This window comes from Elephantulus edwardii, unplaced genomic scaffold (genome assembly GCF_000299155.1).
Source record: "Elephantulus edwardii isolate Elephantulus edwardi_28Jun2011 unplaced genomic scaffold, EleEdw1.0 scaffold00028, whole genome shotgun sequence".
Classification (NCBI taxonomy): Eukaryota; Metazoa; Chordata; class Mammalia; order Macroscelidea; family Macroscelididae; genus Elephantulus; species Elephantulus edwardii.
This window is the reverse complement of record NW_006399778.1, coordinates 17,362,834-17,378,713: the sequence shown is the minus strand read 5'-3', so window position 1 is coordinate 17,378,713 and position 15,880 is coordinate 17,362,834. Positions and strand designations below refer to the sequence as shown.

General features: G+C 56.1%; 1 protein-coding gene across 1 annotated transcript in view; it reads right to left on the bottom strand.

Moving 5' to 3' along the window:
* Positions 1–952: 952 nt before the first annotated feature.
* ATP13A2 (ATPase type 13A2) overlaps positions 953–15,880 on the bottom strand; it is a 22,118-nt gene continuing 7,190 nt past the window's right edge. Inside the window, exons 4-29 of the mRNA XM_006883694.1 lie at positions 15,544–15,602; positions 15,261–15,375; positions 14,897–14,976; positions 13,539–13,616; positions 13,284–13,353; positions 12,094–12,228; positions 11,942–12,008; positions 11,740–11,871; positions 9,492–9,647; positions 8,812–8,922; positions 8,682–8,728; positions 8,404–8,592; positions 7,252–7,458; positions 6,537–6,629; positions 6,296–6,455; positions 6,074–6,194; positions 5,827–5,951; positions 4,755–4,915; positions 4,528–4,644; positions 4,362–4,441; positions 3,377–3,529; positions 3,196–3,292; positions 1,781–2,004; positions 1,547–1,698; positions 1,176–1,345; positions 953–1,090 (exon numbers count right to left, since the gene is read on the bottom strand). Coding sequence (XP_006883756.1) covers positions 953–1,090; positions 1,176–1,345; positions 1,547–1,698; positions 1,781–2,004; positions 3,196–3,292; positions 3,377–3,529; positions 4,362–4,441; positions 4,528–4,644; positions 4,755–4,915; positions 5,827–5,951; positions 6,074–6,194; positions 6,296–6,455; positions 6,537–6,629; positions 7,252–7,458; positions 8,404–8,592; positions 8,682–8,728; positions 8,812–8,922; positions 9,492–9,647; positions 11,740–11,871; positions 11,942–12,008; positions 12,094–12,228; positions 13,284–13,353; positions 13,539–13,616; positions 14,897–14,976; positions 15,261–15,375; positions 15,544–15,602 — 3,237 coding nt within the window. The remainder of the gene's footprint in view (positions 1,091–1,175; positions 1,346–1,546; positions 1,699–1,780; positions 2,005–3,195; positions 3,293–3,376; positions 3,530–4,361; positions 4,442–4,527; positions 4,645–4,754; positions 4,916–5,826; positions 5,952–6,073; positions 6,195–6,295; positions 6,456–6,536; positions 6,630–7,251; positions 7,459–8,403; positions 8,593–8,681; positions 8,729–8,811; positions 8,923–9,491; positions 9,648–11,739; positions 11,872–11,941; positions 12,009–12,093; positions 12,229–13,283; positions 13,354–13,538; positions 13,617–14,896; positions 14,977–15,260; positions 15,376–15,543; positions 15,603–15,880) is intronic.

Genomic DNA, 15,880 nt, shown 5'->3' with positions numbered 1-15,880 from the left:
GTTTTTTCATCTGTAAAATGGAGCTAACCAAAAACCCAAAAGCCCACCTTGATGCTGACACACAGTGACCCTACAGGACAAGTCAGAATTTCCCCACAGAGTTTCCAAGGCTGTGAATCTTTATGTAAGTTGACTGACATATTACATCTTTCTCTTACAAAATGGGGATAAAAATGAAAAAACCCAAACTGATGGCCTTCAAGTCAATTCCGATAAACAGTGACCCTCCTTTGTGTTTGTGAGGCTGTAAATCTTTATCAGAAGAGACTTTACACCTTTCTCTTAAGGACCAAATGGTGGATTTAACAAGGTAGCCAGGACTCCTTAAAATGAGAGGGGTGGTGTTGTATACCTTCGAGTCACAATTAACCCAATGCTGGCCCTCTTCCTGTGAGTTTTCAGAGGCAGTTAATTAGTGTGCACTTGGCTGGTAACCAAAACACTAACTGTTCAAACCCACCCAGCACCATCATAGAAGAAACAGGAAGCAGTTATACTCCATCACCAGGGGGATGGGGTGTGTGTCTCCTAAGTACAAATAACAAGAAAAACAAAAACAACAACAAAAGACTGGGGGGCAGAGGCAGACACACGCTAGGGGCCAGGCACCTGAGAGGAGTCACCTTTCCTCCTGGGCAGATGGAGACGTCAGCAGCCCCGCCAACAGACATTCACGGCCACATCAGGAAAATACCTTGACTTTATTTGCTACAGTGACAGCAGTTCAGAGGTAGCTGCCTTCTCTACACGGAATGGTCTGAACTAGGGGACAAAAACAGTCTGCTTCCCTGGGATGGGGACAGGGAAGACCATGCCAGCTGCGTTTGAGTAACAGTGTATGACTGCCAACCTCAGGGCTGCAGAGGCGGCAGTGGTGTCTCTGGGAGATGGGTCAAGTGGGTGGCCCGGAGGCCAGGAAATCCAGTGTCCAGGGTGCTGGACGAGGCCGGCACTACCTCACGGGGCCGGCTGGCAGCGGTGGCCAGGGCTGCTCGGTCAGCTCACGCTCCAGCTGTTTGAAGCGCTTCTTGGAGGTCTGTTTGGAGTGGAGGCGCCGCAGAAAGGGTGGGAGGCACTGGTCCAGCATGCTCTGCAGAGGGCAGGAGGGTGTAGGGGGCAGCCGTGGCTGAGCCCCAGAATCCTGCATGCTCACCCTCCCCTGGGGGAGAACCCACCTCTAGCATGAAGGCCCCCACGAAGTTTAAGGCCACCAGGCCCAGCATTAGCAGCTTGAAGCAGGTGTCATCAATGTTCTTCAGTGCCAGCGGCCCCTGCAGGAGGCCGGGGACCAGGATGAGGCCCACCAGGATGGAACCCAGGAACGTCAAGGCCACCAGGAAGGGCACTGGGGGTGGGGGGAGTCTGTCAGGCCAGGGGGCCATGCCCTCCAGGACACACACACATTCACAACCTCAAAAATGTGCACCCTCCACGCAGAGCCACTTTCCTCACCTCTCCCACCTGCCTGCCCGGACTCAGGTACCAGCCACCATGTGACCCCTCCCTGCTCACTCATTATACCCTCCCGCCCCCTATGTGGCAGCACCATTGGTGTAGAGTGGCCGGCGGAAAGGTGCCCCCTTGGACATGGCCGCGGCCAGGATGAGGTATTGAAAGCTGGACAGAGAGAAGACCACTGTGTTCTCATAGTTGGGCAAGTTGTCTGGTGCGGGCACCGTCCTGTTCAGAGGCACAAACCTGGGAATATGGGGGTCACGGAATGAGTGTGGGAAGGACGGGGTGAGGGGGCCTGAGAAGGATGGGCCGTTTCTTTACTCACCAGGGCTGGGCCACGGTCAGGAAGTAGCCCCCCAGCTGCACTCCGGCCACCAGGGCCACTTGCAGCAGCAGGCTGCTCAGAACGGGCACGCTCAGCAGCGCCCCTGGTGGCCGTGCCCGTCCTAGCACCAGTGCTGGCCCTGTGCGGCTCATGAGCACGGCGACTGTGGTGGTGATGACCAGGTCAATGGCCAGGAACTGCACGTCCCCCAGGTTGGTATTGATCTGCCAGCAGAGGAGAGTGGGCAGAGGGGAAATTAAACGCTGGCCCTAGTCAGCCCTCAAGGAGTCCCTGGTCAGAGAGGGGAGGCCCAGCTCCTGTCCCACAGGGTTCCTCTCCCTAGTCCAGCGGGGAAAGCATTGCTCCTGTCCTCTGATCTCACTCGTCTACCCCTGGGAAACCTGAGGACGGCAGCATAGTTTCTGATCTCAAGAGAGCCCCATATCTGATTCAAGTGTCACACTGCCTGCCTTCCGAGAGCCTCGGGTGGGGGAGAAACCCTCAGTGCAGACCAGCTGACCTTGCGGGACCAAAGCTGATAGGGAAGAACTCTCAGATCACTGGGGGCAGCCCCGGTCCTGCTCCTGGATTCCAGGTGGACATATATACAATGAACAAGAGCTGCACGGCTCCTGGCATTGTCATATTCAGTGAGGAGAGCAGGGCAGGCAGAGTGGGGTCAGGGTGGGAGCTCGTCAAGATCTGGGGCCCAGTGAGTGGGTCTGAGAGAATGGGTGTGACAGCAGGAAAGTGAGCCCAGGGAGAGGAGAGCCGGAGCTTTCCCTGTCAGCCTGGGCACCTCAGTCTCCCGTCAACAGAGGTCTCTCAGGGACAGACAAAAACACCGTAAGTGGCTCTTGTTTCTGATGGCCTAGTAGGTAGGGAGTTGCAATGCCAACTCAAAGGCAGGCAGCCTGTACCCACGAGCTGCTCATGGGAAGAGAGACTGGCAATCTCCTCCTGTGAGATTTACAGCCTCTGAAAACCTCAAGGGTCACCTATGTATGAGTCGGTTCCAACCCAAGGGCATCTGATAACAACTGTGAGAAAAGGAGCTGTGGTGGCGCAGTGGTTAAGTGCTCAGTTGCAAACGAAAGGGGCTGTGGGAACCCACCAGGCATTCTACAGAAGGCTGTCGGCTTTGATAAAGATTCAGGCCTTGGGAAGCTCACTGGGCAGTTTCGTCTTATAAAGCTGCAGTGAGCGAGTCAGACGTGACTTGAAGACAACAGTTAAGGGTTTTGCACAGTGCAGCGAGCTGTGCTCAGTGCTTCATCCTGACCCCTGCCTCTCCTTCAGAAGGTCAGGACCAGCAGAGGCAGTGACTGAACCGTCTTCGTCTACTCCAGGGCCTGCTGGAGCTCCTAGCCACACTGCCGTGTGTCCTCTCCCCTCCTGACCCGGGCCGCACTCACCGTGTAGAGAATCAGGACAGAGATGAACTGGGTCAGGCTGTACAGGGCCATGTACTTGAAGACGCTGAATGATGTGTCCAGAGAACACCGGCCTTCCCTGGGGCGGTGGGGGGTGGGGGGTTAGGGGGTCCGGCTGGCTGATGTCTGAAGAGCCCTTGCCCACCTGCCCTGCCCACCTCACCTGATGACCATGGGCACACACTCAATGCTGGCCATGCTCGAGGTGAAGGGGGAGACCACAGAGGCCTCGGCCTGAGAGAGCGAGATGCCCACGTCAGCTGCCTTCAGGGCCCCGCAGTCATTGGCGCCGTCCCCGCACATGCCCACACAGTACCTGGCAGACACGTGGCAGGTGAGGCCAGGTCACACCCTGGCTCTGGGCCTGACACCTTTGACTGGCCCCATCTGGGAGGTGACTACCTACCCCACCCTAAGCTCACAGGCAGAGAGCTATTGATAGAGTAAGAGGATTTCTGGATCCCACACGGCCTCGTTAAAGATCTTTAGGGGTGCAAATGGTCTGAACTCAGGAGTTCTGGTGACATAGTGGATAGGGAATTGCACTGCCAACACAAACGTAGGTAGTTCGAATCCACCAGCTGCTCCATGGAAAACAGATGGGCAATCTCCTCCTATGAGATTTACAGCCCCTGAAAACTCACTGGAGGGTCAGCTATGAGTCGTTTCTGAATTGATGGCAAACAGGGTCCCCTCTTATCTTCGTAAAAGGCCACTGGGTGACACAAACGTTTGCACTTGTCTGGCCACAGTCTTGAAAGCCCTACAGTTCTACGCTGTACAAGTGGGAATGCCATGACTTGGAATCAACTCCACGGCCACAGTAAAACTCAGTAAGGTGGGTGGTTGAACACACCCCATGGCACCACGGAACAAAGGCCTGGCTATCTGCCTCCATAGAGATCACAAGCCTATGGAGCAGGTCTGTTCTCTTACAAAAGGGGCCACCATCAGTCAGAATCAACTCGATGGCCACGGGACTTCTGGTGTGGCCTCATGGTCTCAGGCTGCCTGGCACACAGTACCGTGTGGACGACATGACGGACTCAGAAGCACCATGCTGGCTCCCCAAGGCCTAGCAGGGAGGCTGGATTCTCAGGTGAGCTCACCCTCCATGCACCCCACCCTCCCCACTGCTGACCACTCACTGGAGTTTCTGCAGCTCGCACACCAGCTGAGTCTTCTGCTCCGGGGCCATGCGGGCAAAGATGGTGCCCTGGACCAGGACCTGGGCACAAGGAAGAGGAAGGGATGAGGCCGTGACCAGGGAGCAAGGCTGAGGGAGGGGCACACCAGGGGGGAGGGCAGCCCTACCTTGGGCAGCAGCTTGGGGAAGTGCTTCACCAGGATGCTGAAGGTGGACCCGCTGAGGGCCAGGTGGATGGAGCGGGGGTCTGCCTCTACGGTGTAGCTCTCAGCCTGGCCAGGGTCCTGTGGGCCCAGAAAGCTCAGCTTAGCTCCCACTGTCCACTTTAGAGCACTGGGACCTGGGCTAAGCAGCAAACATGGGCGGGATACTGGGTAGGGGGGCCTTGCCTCACCTTAGCCCCATTCATGACTGTGGAGCGCTCTACCGGCAGGAACTCGAGGGACGCAGGCCGGCCCCGCTCAGGGGGGATGGCGTGGATGACGACCAGATGCTCCTGGGGATTAACCATGCCGCAGCCCTGGGCCACAGTGACTGCTGTCTGCAGGTTGTCCCCTGGGGAGTGTGGGACAAGGTCAGGGTCCATCTGCTATGTAAGAGGTCATCCTTACCTGATGCTAACAGATGGGACAACAGGCTGGACAGAATTTCAGCCTGCTGCTCGCTCACTAGCTGGGCACTGACTGTGTCTCTGACCCTCAGTTTCTTCTATAAAAGCAAGTGTCAGAAGGACTGCAAACAAACGGTTTCACAGATTGCTTACTACTGTGTAAATAAATACTGGAGAGAAAGACAGAGAGAGAGAGACAGAAAGAGAAGAGAGAGAGAGACAGAGACAGAGAGAGAGGAGAGAGATAAACAGAGAAAGAAAGAGAGGGGGGAGAGAGAGAAAGGGGGGAAAGAGAGAAAAATGAGAGACAGAAAGAGATAGAGAGACAGAGAGAGAGAGGAGAGAGAGAGGAGACAGAGAGAGAGAGAAGAGAGAGAGAGAGAAGAGAGAGAGAGAGACAGAGAGAGAGAGACAGAGAGGAGAGAGAGAAGAGGAGGAGGAGGAGGAGAGGAAGAGGAAGGATACCAATCTACCGAGCTGCCACGCACTCCAGCTAGAATGTCTTGCTCTGGAATTGTCACCACCTTTGGAGTTGGCAGCATTACCTCTATTTCTCAGAGGCGGACACTGGGTCTTGGAAGGTCACACAGCTGGTGAGCAGCCAGGCTGGCACACAGGCTGACACCACGTCTGGGCTCCGGGAAGTGCACGCCTGTGCCTCGGCTAGTCACTCTACTGCTCTGAGCCCTGCTTGCCTCATCCGCTAAATAGGGGTAACAGCTGTCACTTGAGAGGGACACTGGACAATCCTATAAAAGGTTTGAAAAGGAGCTGGCCTGAAGCAGGAGCCCCAAGAGATGCCCCAGGAAGGGACAGTGGGAGCCTCCTTGGGTGCAGGCCCTGCTGGCCTGGGTACCTGTGACCATGACGGTGCGGATGCAGGTCCTCCGCAGCGCCTGGATCACCGAAGCCGTCTGTGGCTTCAGCAGGTTCCTCATGACCAGCAGTCCCAGGAGGCTCAGGTCCTGCTCCACGGTGTCCCTGGAAGTGGACAGACTCTGGTCAGAGATCCTTCTCCAACCACTGGGCAGGGACGTCTTCCCTAGGCTCCGCCCCTGCCTGGGCTTCAGTCCACAGAGGGGCAAGGCAGAAGTGGTGCCCACCTTGTCAGCTGCTGAGCTGCCTCTAGGTTAGGGGCGATGGGCAGTGGCCTTCCAGCGAGGGCCACGACACGGTAGCCAGCAGCTGTGTAGCTCTGCAACATCTGGGCAAAGTCGGTGGGTACTGCCAGGGAGAGAGACAGGTACCATTAAGAGGAGGTCAGAGGACCCACCACATTCTGTCCAGCACCTGACTGGTGAATTCTTACAGGGGTGGCCAGTCACCTGTCTCTGGTCTGCAGAGGCCTGCCACCAGCTCAGGGGAGCCCTTGACATAGGCCTCAGGCTGTGTGGCCCCTGGCCACGTCACCACAACGTCCATGCGCTGCAGGGCGGAAGAGAAGGGGAAGCGGCAGAGGATGCTGACCGGCACCAGGGGCTCCTCCTGCAAGGCGGAGAGGATGCTGACGGGTTGCCTGGGGCACATCCCTTTGAATCCACACCCACAGGTGTCCCCTCAGCTCACTCCTTCTTGCTGGGGTCTCCCGAGTGGGGGCCTCATCACCGCCAAGACCTGGGTTCCGAATGCCGAGTCTGCTGCCAAAGACTCCTCCAGGACCTGGAAGGTGGACGAGAGAGTAGCCTCTTACGTGCTGGCTTCGCTTGGATCTGCTAGTCCTTGACCCCTGGGCAGAGGCAACAGGAAGGCCTCCTACCCTGGAAAACTGGCTCACTTGCACCCACTCACTGCCACCAGGTTAGAACCAAATAACAGCCGGGTTTGAGGCTGTAAATTGCACAGAAGGTCCATCTTTTTCGCTCAGAGATGCTGGTGGATTTGAGGCACTAGGTACGGCCTCCGGGCTATCAATGCACCACCATACAGCACCAGAGCTGTCTTTGGAAGACTGCAAAGTCCTTACTGTACAGATATAAGAACATCTGTGTGTTCTGGAATCAGGTCAAGTTTAAATTCTGGCTTTGCCACTTGCTGGGTACCTTGAACACATGATTCCAAATTTCTCTCAACCTTCTTTCTTCCCTGGGAGCCAGGATTTAAGCTTTCTTCTGGGGACAAGGCAAGTTGCAGGAGGGTGCTGGTACACAGAAGGTGCTTAGCACATGGCCTTGGCCATTATTATTACTGACGGTGGGCAAAGAGAGACCAACCCAGGAAGACCCTGAATGAGGGCAAGTTCAGCAGTTAGGGCCCTGCTGGCTGACGGGCCCGACTTCCTTACCCAGCCGGTCGACTCCACCATCTTGAGGTCCATGGGGTCACCCACAGGAGTGTCCTGGAGCCGGCTGAGGGCATGGCAGGTGGCCAGTGCATGGAGCAGGGGTCCCATGGGCAGGTGGCGGGGCTCTGGGACGAGTGGCTGGAATGCCTGTCCCTTAAGGGGCACCACGCCCATCACATCCAAGCCGTCCTCTGTGAGGGTGCCTGTCTGCAGAGGGAAGCGGGCAGGCAGGGATGAGTCCTGAGATGAAGCGTGTGCCCACTCACCTGTCTGGCACATGTCACTTTCCTCCCCAGTCTCCCACTGCTTCTCTGATTCACTTCCTCCAGGAAATCTCCTTCATGTCCAGGACTGAGTCAGGGCATCCTTGCTTTGGGCCCCCACCAGTGGTCTCTTCTCCCCAACATTTAGTCACTACGGTATCTGAAGAACCTGAGGGGGACCTGTCCCGCATAAGGCGCTCAGTCTATCTCTTAAAGGAATCAATGAGTGAGCGAATGAATGAATTTCCTCACTGCATTCCAGCTTCCTACTTCTACTTGTGGCTCCTTTGCAAGCTTGTTAGCCACTCCTGCTTAAAAAAGTGCTCCCGGTCCCAGCGCCCTCCAAATACTGTTATATCCCTTTTCCAGGTCCTATTGGTCTTGGCCCAACAGGACCGTCCCTCCTCTTGTTCATATGGCGTGTTCCTTGAGAGGGCCAAGCTGTTTCCAACCTCAGTGCCTTTGCACTTGCTGTCCTGGTTGTCCACATCTCTGTGTGGCCCAGTCCTTACCTCCTGAGGCTGCTGCTTGAGAAACCTTCTGTGATCGCCTCATCTATGGGAGGCACCTCACTGACTGCCTCATGTACCCTGTTCATCTCCTTCATAAAACCCATCGCCACTGGAAGGAGGTCGGCTATGCTGGTGGGGCAGATGTCGAAGACATCAGTTCACATGAGGAGATGTCCGGTTCACTGCTGGGGTCCCCACGACACATGGCGGGTCTTTAATGAGTCTGGTTTAAATGAATGAGTGATTTTGGACATTTGATCTGACTATGCTAGGTGGGGGTCCCTGGGTGCCTGGATGCTGGGACAGGACCTGGCACCCAGCAGGCGCTCATCAATTTTGCGGAATGTTTAATGCAGACGTGGAGGCCGTAGCCCCACCTTGTCAAAGCACACCAGCCGCAGCTTGCCCCCCAGGTTGATACGCAGCGGGTGGATGCAGAAGATGCCCTGCTCCCGCAGTCTGCTCTGGGCGTACAGTGTGCACACGGTCATGGCAGCCGGCAGCGCGGGTGGCACCACCACCGTCACCAGGTCCAGAGCCCGGATCACAATCTCCTTCAGCGGCACCTGGAAGGAGGCTCCGTGAATGCCCAGGGCCAGGTTCAGGCAGCAGCCCCTGGTCCCCGTCGGCACGCCCACCAGCCTCTGAGACTCACCCGGTTTCGATAAAGAATGAAGATGCTATAGATGGTGCCGAGGAGAGCTGGGAAGACAGAGAAAAGCTGTGAGTGGGACCTGGGATGGGGCTTGAGAGCCACCAGCAGATCAGGGTGCAGGTACACTCACCCAGGACTGAAAGGGCAGCCACAAACTTCATGCTGTGTCTATAGAACTTGAACTTGATGGGCCGGGGATGCAAGATGGAGCTCACCAGGCCCCCTTTAGCTGTGCAGAAGCCTGGCGGGGTTGGGGTGGAAATGGGGCAGCAAATGCAGGGGAAGCCAAGGGTTAGGGCAGCTCCCCTTAACCACTGCCCGAGCCCAGCTGCACCCTGGGGTATAAGACACAGTGCTCCTGGGGCTAGCGACTGCCCGGCTCAAGGGTCAACAACTACAGCCCACAGGTTTTGCACCGACTGTGTAAGGTTTTGAAAATTTTAACTACTTGACAGAATCCCAAAATTGGATGGTTTCACTTAAAATCCAGGCATGTGGCTTTTCTTGAAAATGCCCTAGTGACACTGGGTCCCATTCCCAGGTGGCAAGAACCTCTTGTCAAGTCACTGTGCCCCTTAAAAGGGACAGACTTCCCTGCCTGGCACACCCTTACCCATTCTAGCTTAAATGCTGGGTCCTGAGCCTGTCCAGCCTCTCCTACGGGGAAACTTGGGTCCCAAGAGGAACGGCACTTGTCCCAGGCCCCACATTAGGGCAGCAGTAAAGCGGGGTGAAGGGTCCTGCCTGATGCTTGTCACTGCCTCGGTAGGTGCTAAGCTCAGCATTCGTTCCCATGTCCCTGACTCTTACCTGTTTGTGTGACCACTGCCAGGACGTGGGGTCCTACGTAAGTTCGGGCCTGCAAGATGAGGGTCCCACAGAAGAGTGTGTGGCGTCGATGGGTTTCTGGGCAATAGGGCAGTGGGCCCTCTGGCAGGGCTGTCTTGAGCACTGGGACGCTCTCCCCTGGGGAGGGGACACGATTTGAGGGCCACGTTCAGAGGGCACATTATAACCTCTCACTCTCACCAACAAAACCCAAGAGCTCTGCACAGGACTGCTACGTAAGACCCGCCGCTGCTCTTAGGTGCTGCCGCCACCAAGCAGAACCCCGCCGGATCCTGCACTAACTATCCTCCCAAATGTGTGCCGTGCTTAAGCTACCGTCGCAGCCACCATGCCGGTCCTTCTCGGGGAGTGTCTTCCTCTCTTTTGTCACCTTTACTTTTCCAAGCATGGTGTCCATCTCCAGGGACCCCCCCCCCAACATGCCCAAAGTACGTGAGACATCATAAGACTTAGGTCTCATTTGATCCTTGTAACTATGCATGAAGCAGAAATTACAGCCCCATGTTAGAGGGGTGGTGAGTCTCAGGAAGGCTTAGGACACAACGAGACAACCCTGGAAGGGGACACGGCAGCTTGTCACCACACACACCAGAAAGAGCTTCCCTCTCTCCTGTGAGAATTCTTTATTGACAATCATAAATTAGTTTGATAATTAAAACGAATAAAGATATTTATGGGAACTCCAGTGGCCTTGTGGTAAGAAACTGCAATCCCAGAGGTACATGGTTCAAATCCACCAGCTGCTCTGTGGGAGGAAGGACAGGCAATCTCCTCCCGTGTGATTTTGTTCTTAGGTACCGTTGCATCAGATTCGACTCATGGCTGACCTTTCAACAGGTTTTCAGAGGAAGTAAGTTGCATGGAAATAAATCGCTGGTGGACTCTGAAAACCTCCTGGAAGGTCAGCTGTGAGTTGGTTCTGACTGGATGGCACACAAAAACAACAACAAAGATACTTCTCAGGAGGGGAAAGGGCTTCACGCTTGGAAATGTGGTGGACTGGAGGAGAGAAAGACCTCGATGGGCTGGGCTGCACAGTGGCTGCAACCGTGGGCTCTGGCACAGCAGACTGTGAGGGAGGGACAGGATCAGCAGGTTTTCCTATTATCGTACTAGAACTGGAGCTGACTCAGGCACCGGAAGCCACCACGAAGGTGTTTCCAATGGGGGATTAACTTTCTCTAAGGCCCTGGGCCTCATCATCATCTGGCAGATTAACTTCTTACTGAGCACTAGGAATGCTGAAATTCTTGAGCACCGACTGTGTGTAAATCAGTAGGAGAGGCTCAGGGACACTGTCTCTGTCTCCAAGTGGACAGTGAAGCGGGTATGGACCAAAGGTGAGGCAGGTACAGACCAAAGGGCGGCGGGCCAGGCTCAGGGACACACGCACCCTCACTCATCCTTCAGATCGCTACCAAGGTGACAAAACTTTAGCCACAACTCTCCCACCATCCAACGCATCTGAGAGACAAACGAACAAGACGCAAGCGCTTGCACGCAGAGTAAAAGGCAGGCACACGCGGAAGGCCGCTCCCTGTGGCACTGTTGGCAGTGGAGTCACAAAGTAAACAGGCACTGCTGGTGGACCAGCTATGTCAACAACGACAGGGCTGTACTGTGGACGCCTGTGCAGGTGCTGAGACAAAACTCTCCATGCTTGTGGGAAAACGCCCAGGAAGTGTGTTATTCAGGGGAGAAAGGAAAGTTGGGAACAATGCACAGCACGTGATCCCATTTACCTAACAGGAGAGACGCACTGGCAGATGAGCACACAGGGAAGACCAACGCAGAGAACGAGAACGAGGTGTGGAGGGACACCTCACACCCTGACCAATGGCTGAGGGGAGGGCAACTGCCCGGCATGAAGGGGTCCCCCACCTTAGGCTCCCTGTCTTCCTGTGCCGTTAGAGTCCTCAGAACTGGCCTGTGGATACTCACATCCAGACAGTTCACATGGGCTGGGGCTCATCCTAAACCAGGGAGTCTCTGAAGCATTTTGCACAATTCCATTCAGTTAAGAAAGATCAATATGGTCATTTTACAGAGGAGAAAACTGAGGCCTGGAAAAGTAATACAGCCCAAGTGCTGAAGCCAAGATTGTTACTTGAAAGAAAACTCAAACTGAAAATTCTGACACTGGAAGAGGGGGTCCGGGCCAGCAGGGAAGTGGGGAGGGGTGGTCTTGGACAGGGCAGGCAGAACTCACCTGTGAGAGAGCTCTCATTGACCATACACTCGCCGGCCACCAGGGCAGCATCACAGGGCATCAGTCCACCTTCCTGGGGCAGCACCAGGCAGTCCCCGGGCACCAGCTCGCTGGAGTCGACCCACTCCACCTCTAGGGACAAGGCAGGGTCTCAGCACAGGCCGGGCCACCCCAGCTGCCTCCCTGGTCCCCAGGTCCTTACCTCCCCCTGGCCGGCACACGCACACTTGCACGGACAGCTTGACCATGTCCCTGAGGGTCTGGCTTTGCTGTGAGACAAAGGGGAGTGGGTGGGTGGAGGCCCGGGGGGACTCACCTGCCCCGATGCCCTCCGCCTGCCTTTTACCTACTCACCTTTCTGGTCTTGTACAGCGACAGGCAGATGGAGATGGCAGAGATAAGGAAGATGCACAGTGCGTACCAGTAGTAGCGGTCGGCCAACCACAGTGCGATGCTGAAGGCCTGGAACCCGTAGTAGGGGTTCAGGGCCTGCAGGGAGGAAGGACAGGAGGTACGTCAGGGCCTGGGAGCAGCAGTTGTGGCAACTACTAGGGGCTAAAACCAGGCCTTTCTCCTGGTCAACCATCAGCCAACAACACGATGTCACTTGAGCCCTGTCTTCTCCACTCAAACAAGGACACTGGCATTTACCAAGTCCCACAGCATGCCAGGTCCCTGCTAAACACTTACATAAGTGTCATCAAAGCTCTGTCTCACATACTTTGGGCATATGGCCAGAAGGAACCAGTCCTTGGAGAAGGACATCATGCTTGGAAGGGTGAAGGGACAGCATAGGGAAAGACCCCAGATGAGAGACAGATTGATACAGTGACTAAGGCAATCGGTGTAGGTGTGTTGGAGTCAGTGAGACTGGCTCAGGACAAGGCAGGCTTCAGAGCCGTTGTACATAGGGTCGCTATGAGTTGCAAGCGACTCAACAGCACATAACAACAAAAACACTAAGTGTCATCCAATTGTGACAATTCCATGAGGTAGGTGCTGCCATCACCTCCACTGTACAGATGAGAAGACTGAGGCATGTAAGGGTTAAGTTACAGAGTGCACAGCAGTGGCCGCCTGAGGTTTATGGTCACGATGTTAACATTGCACTGCAGATGTGTCTGGGTCCCTGGTTTCCTTTGACCTGTGTGACTCTAGCTGTCACCCCCCACTGTAAAAGTCAGATTCCTCACTTGTGAACTAAGTCTAGTCCTCCTCTCTCCCTCATGGGCTTGCTGGGAGAACAAGCAGAAAGAAACCCTACAGCATGTCTTCTGGCACAGAATGGGAGCTCAGGCAGTATGGGTTTGCTTCTTGGCCTCTAGGTCCCAAACTCCAGGCTGAGCCTTGGCCTGAACTGCCAAAGCCTTGATTTGGCTTCTGCCCTGCCAAGTTGAAGAAGGTAGGGTCTGGGATGTCTCCTGCCAGTGACAAAGGGACAGCCAATCTGTCTGCTCCTGTCAAGTGGCCCAAGAAGACAAGGCCTTGCCCAAGGCCACTGGCGTGCCCAGGCCAGAGCTGGGGTGAGACTCAAACTTCCCTACCTCGTCCACCAGTAGCTGGAGATAAGACTTGACGGGAACGGTGATGACATTGGGGCCGAAGACAGTCTTCCTGTAAGAAGGGAAGTAGCTGAGCGGTCAGAGGGGCAGGACTGTGGCAGCTGGGCCCTTCAGGTGTGATAGGGTTAGAGATGGGGAAACTGAGGGCCAGAGAAGGTAGCTAGCCAGCAGGTCACACCGGAGTAGTAAGACAGGAGGGCTGAGCTCCCAGGACAGCCCGGCCTGGGCAGCACTCACCTCACAGTGTGGTCCTGCAGGTCAAGGCCGGAACGGGAGTGGTGGATGTCATCACAGGTGCGGCCATGGTCCAATAGGCTGTTGGAGTGGATGAGGGGTGTTGGTGTGGGCTGGGGTGGGGGCCTGGGTTCTGCACCCTCACCCCATGCAGGCTACAGGGGAACTCAGGGCTCCAGGCCCCATCTGATCTTCTCTGCCACATTTATTACCTGAGAGAAAGCAGGACTCACTAATGCTGAACTAAACTTTCTCTTTTTCCTGTAAGCTTCAAACCATTTCACATAAGGAAAAGAATGAGATAATAGTAGTTATAAGAGTAGTGATTCCGTGTTTATGTGATGTAGCCTTAGATAAGCATCTCAGCCTTTTTATGCCCAATTTTCCTCATCTGCAGCATGGACGCAGGTACAGCACCTGCTGTACAGGGTGACAGTGAGACAGAATGACATAAAGCTGTGCTTTGGACGGTGCCTGACATCTCCCTGGCGGCAAACACGTCACTGACTGTTACTACTGCTCTCATTATTGCGTAGTGGAGGCTTTCAGAGCCTTGCCCGTATCCCCGAGGAACTCACCCCTGCACCACATGGCAGCCTATTACAAATGCCTGTCTGTACTGCAGGGTGCGGGCCGGAGAACCTTGAGCGCTGAAGAATGAGCGCCCACTAGGAGCACCAGCAGGGATGATGGGAGGGCGCTGACGGGAACGTGTCCTGCCTCCTCACTGCCCTACACTCCCCAGTGGGACTGAGGTCAGGGATGATGGGAGGGCACTGACAGGTACGTGTCCCACCTCCTCACTGCCCTACACTGTGTGTGCTTTGGGGGGGCGGGGTGCCCGACACCGGCTCCAAGGGATCCCCAGTGGGACTCAGCTCCAGGTACCCATGGTGGTGACTGGTGTAATAACACCTTTCTTGGCTGCCTTTCCTCCTCTGCCTCCCTTCCTCGGTTGCTTCCTGGGATCCTCTTCCATGCAAACTCCCTGCACTCCAATCCTCTCACTCAGGGCCCATTTCTGAGGGCGCTAAGACTTGCTGGGTGCCAACAGTCACTAAGTGCTTAGGAGGGGCGGAGAAGGGACTAGAACTCAAATAGAACGCCTGATTCTGGAGCCCACACTCTCTTCACCCCAGTGTGGCCAGCTTGAGGCTGATGCTGGGCTAAGCTTTACGCAAGTCACTGTGATTCTACGCAGGAGACTGGACTGGCTTCCTCTTATGCTCAGAGATACACTGGAGAGGGCTCAGCGAGGTGCCCAAGGATCCAACAGTAAAGGTTGCTGAGTGGGCACCTCCTGCTGCCTGGGCTGGGCCGCTCCATGCTGCCTCCTCAGTCTACCCAGCCTGGTCTCCTACCTGACTTGGCAGAAGGCTTGTTGGGTCTCAATCCAGACGTAGCGCTGGCCCTGGAACAGGTAGTACCGCAGCACGTGCTTCTGGGTGGGAGAGAGGAGATGCCTGTGGCCTGGGACCTGGGTCCCAAGACGACCATGTGTCTGTATGGCCAGGGCAGGGGGACAGGAGGAGCATAGGCCAAAGGCCAATACTGGATGAAAGAGAGTGTCACAGGGGGAGGTTTGGGAATCAAACAGTGGCTAGTCAGCATTTCAGATGACAATAGAACCAGAAGGTGACTGGAGAACATGGAGTTCCCACCGCCACTGCAGAGACTGTGAGACTGAGGCAGAGAGAGGTCGTGACCCCAGCTGTGTCCACTCACTGCCTCCTCCTGCCTGTGGAGCTGGGCCGTGTCCTTCCATGTTCCCTCCAGCACTGCTCCCACAGCTGCCTGGCTCCGGCCGTCCTCCAGCTGGGCCTGTGGGGGCAACTCCAGGCTGGGGAGGAGGGTGGGGGTTACTCTGGAGCTTTTGGAACTTCCCAGTTCTTCCCCATTTCCACAAAGCCCCCTTCCCTCCTTGGAATGGGAGGCACCAGGTCAGAGCCTTCCGAGCGAGGGGCCAGAGAGCAAAGGCTTCTGGGAGGGGATGCTGGGGCTGCCTCACCTGCCCTCACTGATGGTTTCAGTCTGTACCTGGACAGTGTAGAGCTGCCAGGAACTATCCTGGAAGAGAGAAGTGTGGGCTCAGTCCTAGAAAAGAGCTCTCCTATGCCAGCCCACCCCACGGCCTGGTGGCCCTCCCACGCCAGCCCACCCCACGGCCTGGTGGCCCTCCCACAGCAGCCCACCCCACGGCCTGGTGGCCCTCCCGCCAGCCCACCCCACAGCCTGGTGGCCCTCCCATGCCAGCCCACCCCACGGCCTGGTGGCCCTCCCACAGCAGCCCACCCCACGGCCTGGTGGCCCTCCCACAGCAGCCCACCCCACGGCCTGGTGGCCCT